Genomic DNA, 21,308 nt, shown 5'->3' with positions numbered 1-21,308 from the left:
TGTTAGATTGATAGACATACATCATTATTTCCCAAAGAGGGTATTGCTTGATGTACTATATATTCACTATCAATCACCCCAACATTCTTGCTTCGGTCTCCCTGAAAACACAATTCTAAACCATGTGAGATTCCTCTTGAAACAAAAGCAAAAATTTAACATCATTATTTGTCTAGACATAATGCAACTTTTGAACAACATAGTTTGGTACAAAGGAAACTAGAAGCATATATTTTACACCGAGGTAAACAAAACGAAAATATAAACATATGCTCAACGATCTAAAGAGGCTGCTCTTTCATCATATTGGAAAGAGATCAAATATTTGGAAAGATGTTGAGGGCTATGAATGTAATGTGATGAGGTTATCAAATAAATAAATGAAAACCTTTGGGCTTTGTGTATTACCTAAACTTTAAGATGTCCATAGAAAACAAAATGGTACAACACCATCAATAACCTCAATTAGAATTCAACCAGGTATTTTTTTGGTGGAAAATAATGGATTTAAAAGAGAATGAAATAAAGAAAGAGAATAGCATGTGATGTGTAAAAGGTCATTTTTCTTCAAAATTTTAAGAATGCGATGGACAAGTCTTGTGACCAAATAAGAATGTGGAGAATAGACATGACCTATCTCAAAGGAAAGTGGAACCCATAAACAAAGTGAACATAAAAGAATAAAGAACCCTTTACTGTTATACCTGTACACAATAGCCAAGCTTCATATCGATTCCCCAACCATGGATCAAATCATTCTACAAAAACCAAAATGTTAATTAAAAAATTATAATGCAGGCAGCAGATGCAAGTATATTTATTCACTAAAAATTTAAGAATATTCAAGCACAAATTTCAATGGCAAATTAAGTTTTGCAATTTATTGGTTTCAAATAAATTCCATAAAAGTACATGATCTTTGCCAAAAAATCCAGTTCCATCCCAAAAGAAATGCTGGAAACTAGTGATTCTCACACATGGAGCATTATAAAATGTTCTTTCATATTTCCATAATCAATCCCAAATAAGGTAAAGTGGCAGACTACACAGTAACCAACACATTTATAAGAGTTACTGTGTACTCTTCCTATTTTGTTGCAAATGGGATTGTTTACAGTTGGCATTCTGGAGGAGTGAAAGATGATGAGCATTTCATTAGAATCGGGAATGTTCATGTTAAAGACATGCTTACAGGCATTATAGAGAAACTACAAGATAATGAAATTTCCACTAGTGCAAGGAGTGTCGTCAACTTGTATTTAAGGGGGTTTCTTTTAGTCATTGAATTGTAAAAGGAAAGAAAATAAGAGGTTTGTGTGGAGATGTTGCATAGGGGTGGGTCTCATCCACTAGACAAAAATGAATCCTAAAGTGTAGTGCTATTTTTTGATTGTGGGTGATCAACTTATGAGTGGACAAAGAATAGTACTGTGTCCAACCTCTTTGCAATTTGTGGCCTTCAGCTATGAAGTGTTTGAAAAAGGAAAATAGAGTTTAGATTCCCAAAAATCAATAAAATGCACATGTTTTAGCATTAAATATTTGAGGACATGCTCATTAAATTTAAAATTTTCAAAAAACACTTTACATTGGAAAAGTTATTTTATTGGATATTTTTAGCAATAACTGAAGAAACTTGGGCCCAAAATGGTATACACTATTATCCATGATCTTTCAAACCTTGATTCCTCCTAAAGGATGTTTGATGGCAAAAATACTCAAATCTAAAACATTGTTGTAACTTGTAACTAAACCAAAAAATCACATTTCCTAACATTGGTATTTCATATCAACATACGTGAGGGTGTCTCTAGTACTTTTGGTCTTGGTTCAACATTTTTCATGTATGTTTGTTGTGTGCCATCTCATTCATAGTTGAGACATCAACATTCATGTCTAGCTTGTTCTACCTACAAAACCACAAAAGAGAGAGTATTCTATTTTTTGTTTTACAAACACTTTTCCATTAATATTGACCGTAGTAATTTGTTGAAGTAAACATGCTTTTGTGCTCATAAATCAAGATTATCAACTCATGGTCCATTTTCCAATTAACAATGGTTGTAGATTTCTCAAGGATGAACTATATTGAATGAAGATGAAGAAGTTCCTGATTGATGGTAGCACTCACATAGAAAGAAGAAAAAGGTAATGCCAAATACTTGAATCTGAAAACAAGATTGGCAAATGGCTAAGAAAAGGCCTCCAATACATTATCTGAGTGGTAATGCCAACATAATGTCAGCACAAGATAAAACATAAAGACAAGTTTTAGAAAAACACAAAATCCTACCTAAGCAAGATGAGAGGTGGCAAAGTGATGAAGAAAGTGCACCTAGTGTTGAAGAGGAGATAAGTTAAACAAGGTGCTACTTAATGGTGGACAAGCCATTTCAGAATCGCACGCAAGTCAGAAATACATGATATTCAGTCCTTAAGGCCCCATTTTGGAGTGGCACTACCCTCTCAAAGTTCCACCATGTTTCATAAAAGTGTAAAAATGACTTGAAAACTCTGCCAATGTCTTTAAAATGGCAAAGACATTAAGAATCTCCAGTGATTATAGCTATAGATTATTGTTGTTTTAGACTATGAAAACCATTATACAGCCTCCAAATTATAATATCTAGGTCTGACTAGTGACTGTGCCTGCAAAATACTTCCAAATCAGTCCATACCAGCAGCAAAATCCTTGAAAAATCACTGTTACAGCAAATTAACATCACAAAATCGTCTAATTTTGGTCTTCTACAGAAACTACAAACTTCAAAGTCATTACTTGCAAACCGTACCTGCAAATTTTCATTTTTCCAGGTTGTTGTAGTGACCACTCTTAAAAAGCCTTGCATGTCAAATTGTTGCAGGGACACAAATATCCAAATTCATACCTATAAGACTGTTACAAGTGGTTGTACCCAGAAAGCATCTATTTTCCAACTATACTGGCAAGTTCATACCTTCAAATTTTTCAGATTCTGAATTATAACAGTAAGGAGAGCAGTTTGGCATAATGGGATTGTGTGAAGTTATAGAACCGAAGGATCTAGTTGCACATGTCATATTCATGTCTAGGATACTGTATTAGAGCTCATCAGCATCACTGATTTGAAGACAGATGATCATGGCAGAACTGAAGACAAGCTAGCCTGTAGACTGGTAGAAAGAAGACTCTTAAGAAGCAGAATTCCCTATTACTGTACTATTCTTAGATCTGGTAATATCTTGTGCTTGCCATTACGATACAAACACAAAGTAAAATAATTTCTTCCAACAACAAGGTCATGCATTTCTTAGATGCAGACTCCATAGAGATTGCTTTTAACATACAACTCTACGGAGAAACCTAGATTGTGAATCTCAAAGAATGTGTACTCCTAATGAGAAAACAATGTTTCAAAGTGTCAAAATGACGTAAATAAGAAGTGGCTTCTCATACCATACCAAAGGTGTGATCATTTGCCAAAATTGTATACTGTAAAGACTTCAAGGAATAGCTCTCCAATATGATCACCATGCTGAATAGAGTAATGGGGCAGCAAGAAGCAAGGATTTCAAGAGCTTGATGTTTTATATCATCAACCTGATATGTAAGGAAAAGCTTACAATGATTGTGGACACTTTATTAGTGACCCAATCTATTCTCAACGCATCAAATTCTTTGAGACAAAGACTTTCCGTATGACATCATACCTAATGTATTCCCTTGTGCAAAAACAAACTTTTCTAGGACTTCAAAAGATACAAAACAAAGGAAGATTCTATTTGTGGTATTCACAATTGGTGTACAAGAAAGCATTAATACATTTCAAAAGGGTAAATGATGTATTTAAAATGAAGATTACACAAGTTTTGAGCAGCCAAAGCCATGTACACATTCTAGACTATGCACAATTAATTATTTTAGAATGGGCTGATTAGTTCATACAATTCCCTACTTTTTCCTTTCTCACAGTGTATGGATTTGATGCTCAACCACATCAACTTCCATAGTTCCCTGGTGATTGCATCTTTTAAGAGAATATTGCAGGAAGTATCAATAGTCCATGAGAATTGTCAAAAGAGACACAAGTTAGGGGTAAACTTTCTTTGGGCGATTATAAGTGCAATGATGCAAGCGATATCTAGCATAAAGGTGATGAAATCATATTAGCAAGTTTTCTAATCCTAATGCATTGCCGACCAAGAAACTGGGAGCAACCATCACACAAAAGCATAATATAGAAGATTTAAGGGTAAATTGCCTAGATAAATTCGGATCTAAGAAGACAAAAAGAGAAAGATGACAGCTTCAAGATCATCCAAGGAGAATTCTAAACCTGAAACAATGAATCTTGTTGTCAAGAAGAGACTCATGACTACTCATGTTCATGTCATCGCATCTCCAAAAATTATAGAAGATATTCCTCTAAATCAGCATTACCCCATGCCTTCAAAAGAGTACAATGGGCAAATTGTGATTCCAAGTATCAATAGCACAGAACAGGTGCAAGAAACTTTGAAGGGGAGAATAGTACAACTTCAACAAAGGAAGGAAAATATAATCAGAAGTCATCCATGATAGAAATATAAGATTTTGAAGCTAAAGTTCATTTGGCTACTGAAAAAGATGAAACATCTTCTCCAATGTCACTCAGTATTCCAAATCAAAAGAAAAGAAAAATGATTGAATAAATCATTTTTGGAATAAATGCTAAAAAAATTCTATATGCTATTTTGAGCACCAATTGAGTGCCTAGATATGAAAGATCCCAAATGGATCCTTTTGTTGTTGCTGCTGTAAATTCTTAATTAAACATACTATATTTTTGTAATTTTCCGGTGATCTTATAGAATAGACAGAAGTTGCAGAAAGGGATTGTTTCTCTTTGGGTTTTGATGTTATAAGTAAAGTAATTGATAAATAGCAACAACTGTGAAATAAAACAGTAAACAATCTTCATATGTAAGAACACTTAAGCAATCTAAAAATACTGCAAATCATACCAGGCAAATAACCTAGTTTTGTATTCAGCAAGAATCCATACATTTATTTGGAGTTGTTCTCAATCTGTATTGATGCCAGATGGAGGAATATTACTGGCAACGAACAAGGAAGACCAAATAAGATGAATACAACCCTTCAAGCCAACATACAAACAAGGCGTGGTTGCAAAGGAGGCGTGGAAGCTGCTGCAAATCACATGCTAGCTGAAATAGACCAACCGCCCTGTTGAAACCCCCAATATGCACGTTGAATCTTCAGGACAAGAAGATGTGTCTTCTACCTCTGACAATCTCTGTGCAATCCTGGATAAATCCATTGTCAACTCCTGCTGAGGGCTACGTCCCAGCAAGCTCAGAACTGGGGTTTGCATCCCAAACCAAAATCACTCTTCCAGAGCAATTCCCAAATTCGCAAGTTTCAAAATGATCAAAGATGCTATCAATTAGGTTTTCATCTCCTTATAACTCCTTTCCCTTTGCAAGTCGAATCCTAAAGAATAATAAAGCTTGCGCTTTATAATTAAAGTGACACTTTCCCAATTATGGGGTCAAACTATAGAAAAATATCACTTTATTGCGAATAAATAGCTTCAAGCATCCAAAAAGACTCCAGGAGGTGAGAATCATGTAGCAAAGTTCAAGACCTTTCCAATGAGCTATAACACATAGGCATATCAAACCAGATGAAGCCAAAAACCCCTTATTACTCTGAAATGGCTATATACATAGCCTTATTTTAATTTATTTAATCGCTAACTTAGGAAATATTTAAATATATTAAAATATTTCCATAGATCCAATAATAGCCCAAAATAGCCAACCAAACATGAATCTGACTTCGTCACCTATTTGTGACTAATGCCGGACAAGATGGGCCAACTGGTAGTCCCATCCCTAAAATCTAGGGATACTCCTAGAAACTAGGAAACACACCCAATCTTCCTGAAACTGAAACCATGGTATGGTCCCGTGGAACCTCAAATATGGAAACTACCACAACCTCCTAAAAAGTAGGGAATCACCCTAAAAAATAGGAATCTCTCTCCAAACGCCTGTAACTGCTCAAAAGGATCCTGCTCTACTCCTTGGTCCCCCAGGTGGTCATTCAATCAACTGCCGGTTCTCCCTAAAAAATAGGAACTGTCGTCTGATGGTCCAAAATGGCTCACAGAGCCCCTGCAAAGCTCCATGACCCTCAGAATGAGTCCCCTAACCATGTCATTGACCTACGGGAACTCGAATGGTAGATCAACCCCTGCTCATCTCATGTCACCTAGAAAAGGGGACATTACAATCTTCCCTTTCCGAAGATTGCTTGCCCTCAAGCAATCTGCACCTGCACGCTGAAAACCAATTCACTGGATCCCATATCAATCTGATAAACGTTGTTTCACCCAACCGCTGCGCTACTCTGATATAAACATTTTTATACCCAAAGTGAAACAACTCATCATGGATCCACTGAAGAAATACACCACACATGTCAATACCAGGATCGCAAATCTTTGCACTGTCATATCCATCCATCATGTCAATACTCATTATACTGCTGCTATGAACCTGAACATCATCTAACCAGCTAAGAACTTCACTCCAATTGAAGCCACAAGTACTACCAACCATCAATGCTGATATGAATCCATCAATGAGCCAATTTCCAACAAGTAAAGTGTGTTGAATACTTTTCCAAGATCTCCAAACAGTTGTTGTAACTTTACCTATATTTCCACAAATTAATGTGCCTTCATTAAAGGTTGCTAAGTAAATGTTTTGTTGAGCCATGTAACAAATGAAGTCCCTTACATGCTGATCTTCATAGCCGACTGTCAAATCTAAGAAAACTGAGTCACCAATCAATAAGTACAACGCTGCCTTATCATATGAAAGAGGTGACAATTTGAAAGGTGCATTGGGAACACCTTCTATGCCAATAAAGGATAACTCATTAGTGGCTGGTCCACTATGAGCCTCATTATCAATTCCATCACCACCATGTAAAAAATAACCAATATTAGCTAAAAAATCAGAATTACATAGCTCGTGTTCCTCCTTACCAATATGGTGATGAGTATCATGAATGTGCTGAAGTTCAAGCTTGGCCTGATAAGCTATCAACTTGGCTTGCTTGGCTCTTGCCAACCATCCTTCATTCATCCTCTAAGATTGCTCTATATCAGCTGTCCCAAAATGCACAAAATCTGATTTATGATGGATTGTATTATTCACATTATCATAACCCATGATTGCACCATGTGTACCTTCAAGTTGTAGTGGGCACCCTAGAATGCCCAAAAACTAACCCCACTGCTGATAGGAATTTAGTCAAACAGTTTGCAGCCAACTCCTTATTCCTCCGTTTAATGTTTCAATGTTTTTTTTGTTTTTAAGTCTTTGCACAGGTATGAAACCACATAACATGAACTAAAAAGAATTTACAATAATAGGCAAGCTGGAAATTGAACTACTGCTGTTATAATATTATTTCCAGAATTAACAAAAATCAAATACATAGCAGGTTATTTTCAACTCACTAAATACTCCAGCATTTTGACATAATGTTCCAACCAAAGTTTCTAATTCTGCTGCTACAGTAACATGAATAGTGCCAGGTGAATAGTGCCGCGTGAATAGTGCCAGGTGAATAGTACCCATGGGAATAGTGCCGCGTGAATAGTACCCGCGTGAATAGTGTCGCGTGAATAGTACCCACGTGAATAGTGTCGCGGCCTAATAGTACCCACGGGAATAGTGCCGCGTGAATAGTACCCACGTGAATAGTGTCGCGTGAATAGTACCCGCGTGAATAGTGTCACGTGAATAGTACCCGCGTGAATAGTGTCGCGGCCTGTAGCTGGAAATGCAACCAAATAATGCTGCTGCTTGTAGCTGGAAAAGCACCCAATCTGCCTGTAAATGAAGCTGATAGCAAAGGATTCCAAAGGCCAAACCCCAAGGGAATGACGTCTAGAATGTCACAAGAGAGGATAGACGTCCTCTAATGCCAAGAACGGATCTGCAACTCACACACCAAATTCTTCTCATATTCCACCCCCCAATGAAGCCACAAAAACTCCCTTTTATTCTTTCTCCAAGGGGCGACCCAACTCACTCAAGCAATGTGGGATAAAACATGTTCAATATAAAACATATTAAAATATTCACTTATGTCTCCCTTGGTTGCCCCTTTGATTTACACATCTCTCCATAAAATAAATATTAAAGTAACACTTTAATATTTTACAATTAAATTAAATGTTACTTTAATAAAACTTCAGGCATTAAAATATATTAGCAATCGGACTCCGAATAGCGTGAGTGATAGCTCGTCGAAAAGCTCTCTCCAAAAAGTATCAAATCCAATCACCAAAACTAGCCCCCGTTGTGTCCTGCTAACTTACTAAAAATAGTAAGTATGCCTGAAACTAAGTAAATCAACTTCGTTTTGGCCCAAACTGGAAATGACTAGGCCAAAACACTCCAGGATCCCTTTAAACCCTTCGTTAGCCCTCGGGACCATGTAGAGCTAGGCTAACGCACATATACTTGGTCAATCTGCTAGAGTGGGGACATTACACAAGTCTAGAATGCAAATCATTATTCTCTTCTTGACCAAAGGCTGCCATATCTTGAGGAAGAGAAGTTATATCACCTTTGTTATGAACCTCGTGGGGTGGCTCGAATGGCATGCTATAGGTTGCTGATTTGCCAAGTTCAACATACACCTCCCCTATCAAGATAGACTCACACACATCCATCAAACTCTCCTCGAAACCATCACCATTAGGCACATTTTCTGTTTTGTTCCCATCTTCTAATCAGACTCATTATGACATGTATCTTCAATATCAAAAGCATCAATAACACCCAATCAATGAGTGTTTGCATGAGATGACCCCTCACATACATCATCCTCATGCACCAAAGCATCGAAATCTTGATTATGCTCAGTAGCAAGACTGTTGTCATAAAAGTCAGGGCTGCTATGGCTTGTTTTCCCCTTGCATCCCTCTTGTTTAACACTCATATATTGTGTGCCAACTGTAGGAATCCCTCCTACAACTGCCTCCTCATATGCCATGACCTTTGAATCATCATTGTGTTCATATGGAGGACTGATGTTATAAAAATCAGAATGGTTGCCATACCTTTGTGACATGTTTTCAACATTCATAGGTACCACTTCATCCCTTGTAGCATGTTTATCAAATTCCTCATAGAGATTTTTACAAACCTCATTTATGGATGAGTCAATCGGTTCTTCTCTTTTTATTTGCAGCCGATATGAATTCATAGCATCTTCGGCTTCATCTGGAATACCCATAAATTGGGTGAAGGTAAGCATATCGTGTAGCTTTTTTGGAAGGGAGCAATACCCATGATAGTTGCTTATGACTGTATCATTGAATGTTTTAATACGGGGCCTCCTTGTACTTTTAGATGTAGTTGTACCTCTAGTGTGTCTTGAACTCTTTGAAGGTGTTTGATCAAATTCCCTTCCTGCTTGTTTATTTTTACATAACCCTGTCGTGATGATTCTTTTTATGTCCAACTGAAAACCAAATCCAATCACACCAAGTGAATGCAATTACCACCCCATAGGCTAGCAGGATTATGCTCTAATACCACTGAAAGATCCCAAATGGATCCTTTTGCTGTTGCTGCTGTAAATTCTTAATTAAACATACTATATTTTTGTAATTTTCTGGTGATCTTATAGAATAGACAGAAGTTGCAGAAAGGGATTGTTTCTCTTTGGGTTTTGATGTTATAAGTAAAGTAATTGATAAATAGCAACAACTGTGAAATAAAACAGTAAACAATGTTCATATGTAAGAAGTAAGAACACTTAAGCAATCTGAAAATACTGCAAATCATACCAGGCAAATAACCTAGTTTTGTATTCAGCAAGAATCCATACATTTATTTGGAGCTGTTCTCAATCTGGATTGATGCCAGATGGAGGAATATTACTGGCAACGAACAAGGAAGACCAAATAAGATGAATACAACCCTTCAAGCCAACATACAAACAAGGCATGGTTGCAAAGGAGGCGTGGAAGCTGCTGCAAATCATGTGCCAACTGAAATAGACCAACTGCCCTGTTGAAACCCCCAATATGCACGCTGAATCTTCAGGACAAGAAGATGTGTCTTCTACCTCTGACAATCTCTGTGCGATCCTAGATAAATCCACTGTCAACTCCTGCTGAGGGCTACGTCCCAGCAAGCTCAGACCTGGGGTTTGCATCCCAGACCAAAATCACTCTTCCAGAGCAATTCCCAACTTCGCAAGTTTCAAAATTATCAAAGATGCTATCAATTAGGTTTTCATCTCCTTATAACTCTTTTCCCTTTGCAAGTCGAACCCTAAAGAATAATAAAGCTTGCACTTTATAATTAAAGTGACACTTTCCCAATTATGGCATCAAACTATAGAAAAATATCACTTTATTGCGAATAAATAGCTTCAAGCATCCAAAAAGACTCCGGGAGGTGAGAATCATGTAGCAAAGTTCAAGACCTTTCCAACGAGCTATAACACATAGGCATATCAAACCAGATGAAGCCAAAAACCCCTTATTACTCCGAAATGGCTATATACATAGCCTTATTTTAATTTATTTAATCGCTAACTTAGGAAATATTTAAATATATTAAAATATTTCCATAGATCCAATAATAGCCCAAAATAACCAACCAAACATGAATCTGACTTCGTCACTTGTCTGTGACTGATGCCGGACAAGATGGGCCAACTGGCAGTCCCATCCCTAAAATCTAGGGATACTCCTAGAAACTAGGAAACACACCCAATCTTCCTGAAACTGAAACCATGGTATGGTCCTGTGGAACCTCAAATATGGAAACTACCACAACCTCCTAAAAAGTAGGGAATCGCCCTAAAAAGTAGGAACCTCTCTCCAAACATTTGTAACTGCTCAAAAGGATCCTGCTCTACTCCTTGGTCCCCCAGGTGGTCATTCAGTCAACTGTCCGTTCTCGCTAAAAAATAGGAATTGTCGTCTGATGGTCCAAAATGGCTCACAGAGCCCTTGCAAAGCTCCATGACCCTCAGAATGAGTCCGCTAACCATGTCATTGACCTACGGGAACTCGAATGGTAGGTCAACCCTTGCTCATCTCATGTCACCTAGAAAAGGGGACATTACAAGATAGGCATATAGTAATTCGATACTTCTTCTTAGAATTATTTTTATTTTAGAATGTTCTATTCTTACTTGATGGATAGGGATAGGATTTGCTTTAAAATATAAAGCAAAATTAAATAATATTATTTTATTCATCAAAGCAATCTCTTGGAGGTTATAAATAAATGCTAAGAAAACATTGTAATGATCATGGAGGGATTTTTCATTAGTTGTTAGGAAGTTAGAAAGTATTCGCCCAAGAGGAAAAGAAGAATAAAAAGAAAGCATATGCTGCTGAAGTCTTCCTTTGAATCAAGGCATGTTAATGTACCCATCCTCATTGAAGAATAAATAGGAGTGAAGTTTTTTGTTAACTTTGTGTAACATCCACCTTCAATGTTTTGAAATAGTTTTGCATCTTTCTTAAGTGTTTACTTATCTTTCAATGTCTTATTGTGTTATGTTCAAATCAACCTCTTGCAGATGCAATAGTGATGATCTCTACTCCAATAATCAAGTAAATAATTATTGTGATAAAATTATAGTTTAGTATTGCAAGAACAGAAAACATCTTCAAGTCTCGTACTCTAAGATAAAAAAAATAGATAGGCTACTTTTGCTTCAAATAATATTGTCAAAGATATTGACCCAGATAATGAGATTGTTCCTCCTTTAAGAACCTATGACTGTGAATATTGTGAGACAAGCAGCAATGTGAAAGGATTATGGGAGTAGTAGGCTTTGAATATTCTTCATGTTTTCCTATATGTCGTTTTGGATTGTAATCAGTATTATACAGTTAAAAGACTGATATATAGCGGGAATCAGTTATGTCTTGCGTACAAAGCACTTAATGATGATACGAGGCCTAAGGAACTTTGAGTTGTTTCATACAATTACTCCTAGCACTTATGGTTATTATCATTTGTTTGTTGCCCTCGTTGGGGGCAACATAGGGAGCACCTTATATTTCCTTCTTACACATGTTTTCATGATCACTCATCACATGCTTATTTAAGTTTTATGTGATCATATATTTTCCTACTCTCCAATTTCTTGCATCCTATGTATGTTTCTATGTAAGTTGGCAGTTAACCTAAACCTTACCTAATTATACCTCCACAAATTCCAAGAGTTTTGACTCAACCTATGTGTTATCCATTCATTAACTTGAGGAAAACCCATAGTGTAGAAATGGCCTCCTAATTCCCAAATTCAATTTTTTATCAAAGCCCAAGCCAACTCCCTTCCTACTAATCGTTACTTGTCAACTTGACCATCAAATGTGATTCACATTCTAGAGTGTTGTTTAAAAGGACAGACCCTTATTCCAATTTAAATGCCTACAACCAAGATCCACAAGAGCATCATGATCCAATTCATGGCTAGAACCGAAGGACAATCTTGCATGTAAGCAAAATTGTAGAGCTACAATAAGGAGAATAGGATATTTCCATGTAGTGTGCCTGAAATGTGAAAGCTTCATAATGCCTTTGGAAAGATCATGCAAAACATGACAAAGATATGTTACATAATTATGTCCTATTCATCAATGGAATAGGTTCCAAACAGATTATCCAAAATAAGGCTAGAAGTGCAGGCTCCCATTATCAAACAAGGAAAGTACGTCCATCTAATTTTCCAAGAGACTCTAGAGGGACTATCCTATGCTTAAGATGCCTAATATCTACCTACTTTAAAATGTGTGCATTGAAGGTATTTACACATGAATATACGATGGGAATGACAAGAGGTCTTGAACCTGTATGGTGCCAATTGTCAAAATTATATAAAGTCAAAACCCATGGCACAAAGTCTGTCGAGTGTTGTGCACATATGGAAAAAAAAAGTGGATTATGGCATTCCATACGTTGAGTAAGTATGGTCCAATACAAAGTCACAAAAGCAAATCAAGTGCTTACATGTATAGTAGTGCATGGTATTGAGAATTATAAAGCATGTTTAGTGCACAATGCTTGAGGAGACAGTAAAGATGCCAAAGCTTGCACAAAGAACCCCTAAGATGTCATGGTTGCATGGACATGAGATTACACAATATGATTGTGTGGCACGTGCAACTAACTTATGTTGAGTTGTGTTGTTGCTCATAACTATTAATGTTGATGCTTGCAAAAAGGTGTGTGAGACCATACTGCTAGATATGCATTTGTGAATGATGCATCAAGGTGTTATCTTCAACATACATGTGAATAGCACAAGAGCTGTGACATAGTGTTCTTAAGCCTATGTGCAAGACTTGTACTTGGAAGCCAATGCACGACTTGCACTTGAATCAAATCATCAACTTACATCAACGTCTACATCATTGGTGACAAAATAGGTATAATACATGGTTGTTTGGCATGTCTTCAATCATTGTTCAAACAATTAATTTGGATCCAAGGATTTTACTAAGGATAAGGCCTCGCATAGTGTTGACGTGTATTTTGTACACTATCAAACACAGAATAAAATACCCAAGGGTACCTTATCCTCTCTTGATTAAAGCCTCTGATTGCTGAAGATATCGCGGAAAAGGATCAATCAAGATGACTTCAAGGTTCTTCGATGTAGGGTCTCTACGTGTGGATAAGCACCAGTGGTCGTTGTGAATGTTGTTTCATCAAGGGGCCTTACATTTGATGATTGAACGTTTGATCTGCTTTGAATATTGCTGGAACACAGGCTCTTACTAGCTTTTGACTTGAAAAAAGGAAAAAAGATGAGGGCGAGGAAAGGATCTAATCCTAACACTAAGAATGTAAGAGCAATGAATGATCTTTGATGAAATTATAACTAAGTTTTGTTTTGACATCACAGGAACATCTCCACAAGGTTAGTGCGATCTTCGAAGGAAAGCTTTATGATGTTCAAATCATCACTGCAGGCATAGACACCATCAGGTTGATGCATATCAATGAAGAAGCGATAATTGAAGTTAGGCTTAAGCTGAACGATTCCAGTTGACTACGCAAGGCAAGTCTACAATCAACAAACTGCTAGTAGTATGGATGTACGAATTTCACCATCAATCAAGCACATTTCTTCCACTCATCTAATAACATGAAATCAAATATGAGAAGTATAAAGACCATGCAAATTGTCGAATCGACCCATAAATTTCACCATTTCTTCAATGAAGTTACAAGTCTTTTACAACAACATCTTGGCAACAATCTTTGCCTTCTCTCTCTACTCTACTCTAATTGCTATTCTATCAACTAGCTAATCACCTTCTAACTACTCTATATCTGTCTTCTAACTGCTTCCAACTATTCCCTTTTACAAAATGAAGAGTCGGGGCTTATATAGTGCCCACAATACAATTCGATGGCTAAGATCAATTTGAGATCAATGGCCAAGATTCAATAATGAAAACCCTAATTAGGGTTTGTTACAACCATTACATAACATTTAATGCTCGACCAATGAAATAATTGTATTGCTTGGACACATGTCCTCTCTGGAAAATTCGACCAATGGATAGCTGGGGTAGGTACATTGAAGTTTGTGCTACCTTCTATGAGTTAGGTACATTGAATCTGGACATTGTTGAGGTGGACCAATCCGACTGGAGGAGTGATGACTAGGATGCCAACTCGTCTGACACTTGTAACTTGGTAGATATTCAACTTGATGTTGTTGAGAAGCTAGCTTTAATTAATTCATCTGGAACTATCTGCTTCTTCAACGAACCCTTTGCTCCGACTTCTTGTGTCCTTGATGTGCAGGATGATTGATGTACCTCGCCTTGGAATGCTGGATTGGAAGAGGTCGCCCTTGTTGATGTTAGGCTGGATCGAAGAAGGTCGTCCTTGTCGATGCTAGGCTGGAGGAGGTCGCCCTTATCCTTGCTTGATCTGGCTTGATTTTCCTTGAGGAGAGCCTTCCGACTTGTAGATCTTTCGAGCTTGGGAGTCGCCATCTTGATACCTACACAACATTTCACAATTAATAATATATCTTGAAGTGTAGAAATTAGGATTCAAAAGGAAGATTTAAGATTTTAATTAGGAAACTTCATGATAAATCTTGAGTTATCATTTCCTAATAACTACGCAATTTTCAAAAACTTGAAGTTCAAAATTCACAATTTCAACATTGGGACTAGGATGATCTCGCCATACCTCCACTTGAGAATTAGTTCTAAAAAATGATGCAAAAATAAGGTGAATTTTGGCTAGACGAAATGTAGATTGAAGTCCTTCCTTTAGCAAAATGCGCCTCCTTTAATCTTCTCAAGCATTAATTCCACCACCTTTAGTCTTCAACACTTAAGACAATTCGCTCCAACTAAACCAGATTTCGCACCTCCTTCCTTGCTCCTCAAATCGCACTTGAAATAATGAATGAATGATGATTAAAATTGCTCAAAATACCCCCATTATATAGGGCGCTCACCATTTCATCTCCCCATAGGCCGACTTGGCAAAATAGGCCAAAAAATAAATAAATTTGCAAAAACAAGAGGCCGACCTAATAAAATGGATAAAAATAATACCTCAAGCGCTCCTTTTTCAATTTTAATTTTAATTTCACAAAAATTAATTTTAAATGCCTTAATAATAAAAAAAATCGATTTTTTGAGGCTAAAAATTAATTTATTAAATGCCATGCGCCTTTATTAAATGCCAATTCAATTAATTCTTTTTTATTTCAAAGTTGATGATTTTGGCATTTCATGCGATTTGGAGGATATCAACGTTGGGATATGGCAAAAAATAAAGAATGCACATGTTAAGCGCTCTGGTCCCTTGGAGAGGGACAGGAGCACTTTTTCATTTTTAGGCTAGGATTCTCAACTTTTTGAAGTCAAACCTTTGTTCACCATGTTTTAGATGATCCTTACCATCTCACACAACTTTGCCTTAGCATAATCTCGGAGGGAATTTGTTGTTTTCATAAAAAGCGCTCTGGTTCTTTAGTGAGGGACGGGAGCACTTTTGAGTCCATTGCATGAATTCTTGATCACATTAATCTTCAATTTACCCTCAAGGCATAGAATATCACATTTCACTCCATCTTGAGCCTTGGTAATAAAAATATCATTTCAAAATGCAAGGTAAATGGTCATATTTGGAAATTGCGCCCTGGTCCCTTGATGAGGGACGGGAGCACTTTTGCCAGTTGTCGTCAAAATTTGCAACCCTCGCATCTCAATTCCACTTCAAGGCATTTTAAACACTTTTCAAACTTGCGCCTTGGCCTCAATTTGTCCAAAATTGGTGAGAAAGGCGAGATAACATGTTAAGTGCTCTGGTCCTTCAGTGAGGGACGGGAGCACTTTTTCAACTTCAAGCTTATCCGTCCTTTGCTAGCTTCCCAAATTATCTTCAATGGGCTAATCATGTCCTCTTTCATTCATTTCAATCACAAACTTGCCTTGGCCTTGCAGGAAATTCACACTTTCTTGGAAAATCGCTCTGGACCCTTGGAGAGGGACGGGAGCACTTTTTGGAAAATCGCTCTGGTCCCTTGGAGAGGGACGGGAGCACTTTTTGCATCTTGGTGTATTTCTTTGTTCTTTTAAACCTTCAATCGCGTCCAAGGCATAAAACATCCTTCGTCCTTCCCATCCAAGTCAAGTTTTGCCATAAAATATCAAACAAAGAGGAGAAACTTGAAAAAGTGGCATGGTCCTTCAATGAGGGATGGGAGCACTTTTTGTCATTTGGGTTGATTTACTCCTTCGTGAACCGCTTAAATTATATTCAATGGACAAAACATGCTTCCCTTAACTTCTTCAAACCATAAAATCACTTTAATCTTGCAAAGATAGTGCGAATTTGAAATTCAGTGCTCCGGTCCTTCAGTGAGGGACGGGAGCACTTTTTGCCCTCTAAGCCAAATTGTCTCACTTTTCACCTCGAAATTCCTTTGCTAGGGAAGATTTCATCTTACTTCATGCTATGAATAGAAGTTAATGTCCAATAAAGGTCTAAAATTGTGCATATAAAGAAAAGTGGTCTGGTCCTTCAGCGAGGGACAGGAGCACTTTTTACCTTTTAGGCAAAAACTTCATTATTTCATCGTTTTCAATCAAGTCTGGATGTTCTATCATGTTCCTTTCATCCTTCACTATGCCTTTGATGTTTCAATTTGACCAAACAAAGTCAGGAATGACTCAAATAAGTCTTTTTGCCCTGGACCCTTGGTGAGGGACAGGAGCACTTTGCCTTGGTCCCTTGGTGAGGCACAGGAGCACTTTTTCCTTTAACCTTCAAAATTCACCATTTTTGTGCCTTCAAAATCTTCAAAAGTATCAAGTCATGTCCAATTATCATTCCGGAAGACCCAGCACAAAACAAAATAGAAAAGTCAGTGACAAATATGCATAAAATAACATTTGTGCTCTAGTCCCTTGGAGAGGGACGGGAGCACTTTTGTCCTTTCTGGCTAAAATATTCAAAATTTAGGTCTCCAATCATTTCACAAGGCAGAGTTAGGTCATCCTCAAGGCCCGGAATCAGTTAGCAAGCCCTCACAAAACAAGAAATTGCACTTAGAATGAAATTCGCCCTGGTCCCTTGGAGAGGGACAGGAGCACTTTTGCTGTTTCAGGTATCATCTTGCCTCCGAAAAATGATCAAAATTTACCTAAGCAAGAATACACAATTTCATCTTCAAAATGCTAACACTTAGACAAAATTTGAATTTTCCCTCAAAAACCCTGACTAGACCTAACCTGGGACCTATCTGACCTCCTAACAAACTCAACTTACTTCAATAATCAATCCTCGGAAGGATGCTTAATAACTTTCAAAATTTGACTGGACTCAGCTTGAAAAACATCCAAAAGAAACCCCTAAGGTTTAGCCCTAGCCCAGAGAGACAACTCACTCATTCAAAACCCTAAAAGCAGAGAGAAGAACAGGCAAAACAAAAGCGAAAAGAGGGTGTCCCCATCTAAATGGGGCGATGTGTGAAAACGTCACAACACATAGCAAGCTCCTAAAGGCATCCATCAACATTCCCAATTTTTAGACATAGATCCAGGCACCAAGGCAAACTGATTTTAGACATAAACATAAACAACCACACATGTAATTCCTACAATTAAGGGTTGAATTTGCAGATCAAATTCAAATCTGTAGGCACGGACATTATTTCCATGGTGTTGAAGTGACCAGAAGCAAAGACGAGAACAATCAACAATTTGTCTGAGCATAACCAAACCATACCTAATCATAGAGCACTGTTTGGATCACTAAGCACAATCTTCAGCAAAGAACTCCTTTTCTACAATTGAAGCTAAGCTAAGTCTTCATTCCCACTTTTTTCATTTTGAAAAGTGTGTTCTAATGTTACCATCAGCTCATTATTCTAGGATTATTTGCTCATCATTGTGCGATTTACTACTTTAGCATAGACCCTTAGTAAAGAAAAATGTATTTTTTCTTTACAAAAATTAAATTCAATTAGATAAGTCAAATATAAATTCCTTCTAGGCTACCCATCATTTCTATTTACACAAGGTTATCAAATATGGTTACAAACTTAAATCAGCCTCACAGGTTTAACCATCAACACATAATTCTTACATCACTTCAAAAGAAAACATTGTAATATAATTCATTATTGAGAATTGTAAACAGAAATCTCTAAAAGCTTCTTCTAGGCCTGTGATGACCCACTTTCCACGCTGAGAATATTTTATCATCTAGATGTTCTCTATCCAAAAAAAAAGCTTATCATGTAAGCTCTTCTCTTTCTAAACTGATAATCCTTTAGAACCTAGACAAGTTCCCTGTGTGCACTCTGCTATTTTCTTTTCAATTCTGTTATATTCTACTTTTGTTGTTCTCTTTATCATTTATTCATTCTTTTTGGTATTCTTGATTCTGTTTAATTAGACTGACACTTAAAAATGTTACCAGGGTCATTTAAGCTTTGATTAATGAAACTAAATTTTACTTTTACATAATATGCCAAACAACATTACAATTACCGTATGGGTATGTTTTAATATATAAAGGCATTGTTATATAATTTTTATAGGTTGTACTATTAAAAGGACTCTCTAAAAGATGTTTTCTATTTTTAAGATGCAGCTATAGAATGTTTCAAGTATCCCCAATTACAGTGCATTCCTATGCTTAGTTAGGAATTTGCATTCAATGGTAGTTCCTATTTGCTGTAAGTGCAACAGATCGCCCAATCACCCATGAACACACAAAAAAATACCTAGGTTACCCTAATTTTGAAAACCAGCACCAGGCTTTGTACCTGCACTGGGCTATGGTAATATTATCATAGATCGAGATAAAGAGTCCGTTTGTGATCCAGTTCATGAACAAGCTGGCAGAGTCTGAGTTTCTTAACTGAATATGCACAAAAGAGAAACTAAGCGGTTCTTTCCTTCTATGGATAGGTAGCTCGCATCAATTTGTGTGTTCTGAGGTTTTATCAGCATAATAGCATCTATCCTACTTATAATGTGATTCTCATTCTATGGTTTAAAACTCTAGAACTATCATTTATATTTTGATGCAACTATCAATAAAAAAATCAAGAAGTGATCAACTTGGGGTGTTCTGAGTTTTTCTTGGCATAAAAGCACTTATCCTACTTACTAATGTGATTTTCATTCTAAGCTTTCAAGCTCTAAAATTATCATTTATATTTGATGAACTATCAATAGAAAATAAAGTGAAACAAAAAAAGGAAAATTTGCTGAAACTGCAAGAGATCAACCAATCACCCATAAACACATTAAATCATACCCAGGTTACCCTGATTTTGAAAATGGCATAATAATACCTATACCTGTATACACACGCACAAGAAACTATGATTTTAAGTGGTTTTCCCTGTTAAAGTTTGGATCAGATTAGATATGTGAGTAGTTTTTATTTTTTCTAATACTTGGTTCACACTAAACTATATGACAATGAACTCTTGAGTGCAGGTTGCTGCTTATGTGAAGGGAACACAACTTAATGCATAACGTATTTGCAAGACTGCTAAATGAAGGAGATCGATATCTAAAGGCTTGCACTTTCGATTACTGTACTTACCTATTAGAATCGAACTCCATCATAATATATACCTTGCGGTATAGGCATGTCAATGGACAGACATGCCTCTACATGCGTGGAGACATGTTGATGAATAGACATGCCTCCACGTACGTGGAGACATGTCTCTTCATTGAGATGCCTCTTAACATACCGAAAGTAATAATCCAATTTGCAAGAAAATGATTCTCCTAATCGCTTGTTATCGGTTTAACAATAGACAACGATTCTCCTAATCATTTGTTATCGGTTAACAATAGATAACGATTCTCATAATCGTTGGTTATCAATTAACAATAGACAACGATTCTCATAATCGTTGGTTATCACTGTTATCTGCAAGTAACGATTCTCATAATCGTTTTTGGAAGGAGATTGACTATTGTCGATATACACAGCGATAAATGATATCGAACTATAAATGTGGAGAATCGATTTATATTGATCATTTCATTTGATCAATATAATCGATACTTATATAGATACGGTGCTCATATTCGATTTTGGTATAAACAATATGATTAATGTAAATTATGTATATATAAATATCCATATATATAATAATAATAAAAACACTTATTATTATTACATATATTAATATGTATATATTCATATCAACTGTAATCAGCATTTATATGATTTTATGAGACTACTCCGACCGAAGCTATAAATCATCAACACTCCCTCTTAGCTAGGAAGGAGGATCACAAGGTACTCATAGAAGAACTACACATAGTGTAGTAGATATCATTATATGATATCAGGAGTAATGGTCTACAAGTATCAACACTTATGATACTCACCAGAACTCAACATATCCATTGTGGTATGTGCACTAGCATCAACCATATGATGCCTACCATAGGGCTGTATAAAAATCATGGCATACTCACAGATATTAAGCACTTAATATCCACCATGACATATCTCAACAATTCAAGATATCAACCTTATGATATATAGTTGAAATTGTTTTAAGAGATATGCACTATCGTGACATGTTCACAGATATCAACCATATGATATCTATCATGATAGACTGCAGAGTTATTGTAAAGTCGTCACCTTCCAATAACTACTAGAAGTACAAGTGATTATCATTCAGAAGTTGTCACTTTTTAATGATGCACACAGGTGCCCATAAAGTCATGTAATGACAA

General features: G+C 36.6%; 1 protein-coding gene across 5 annotated transcripts in view; it reads right to left on the bottom strand.

Annotated features, from left to right (window-relative positions):
- The window catches only part of LOC131051852 (uncharacterized), a 57,060-nt gene that overhangs the window by 22,725 nt on the left and 13,027 nt on the right, over positions 1 to 21,308 (bottom strand). For all 5 annotated transcript variants that reach the window (XM_057986612.2, XM_057986660.2, XM_057986543.2 and 2 more), the window contains exons 12-13: positions 705 to 758; positions 21 to 101 (exon numbers count right to left, since the gene is read on the bottom strand). In XM_057986612.2, coding sequence (XP_057842595.1) covers positions 21 to 101; positions 705 to 758 — 135 coding nt within the window. The remainder of the gene's footprint in view (positions 1 to 20; positions 102 to 704; positions 759 to 21,308) is intronic.

The sequence above is a fragment of the Cryptomeria japonica genome, chromosome 2 (assembly GCF_030272615.1).
Source record: "Cryptomeria japonica chromosome 2, Sugi_1.0, whole genome shotgun sequence".
Classification (NCBI taxonomy): Eukaryota; Viridiplantae; Streptophyta; class Pinopsida; order Cupressales; family Cupressaceae; genus Cryptomeria; species Cryptomeria japonica.
This window is presented reverse-complemented; position numbering and strand designations above follow the sequence as displayed.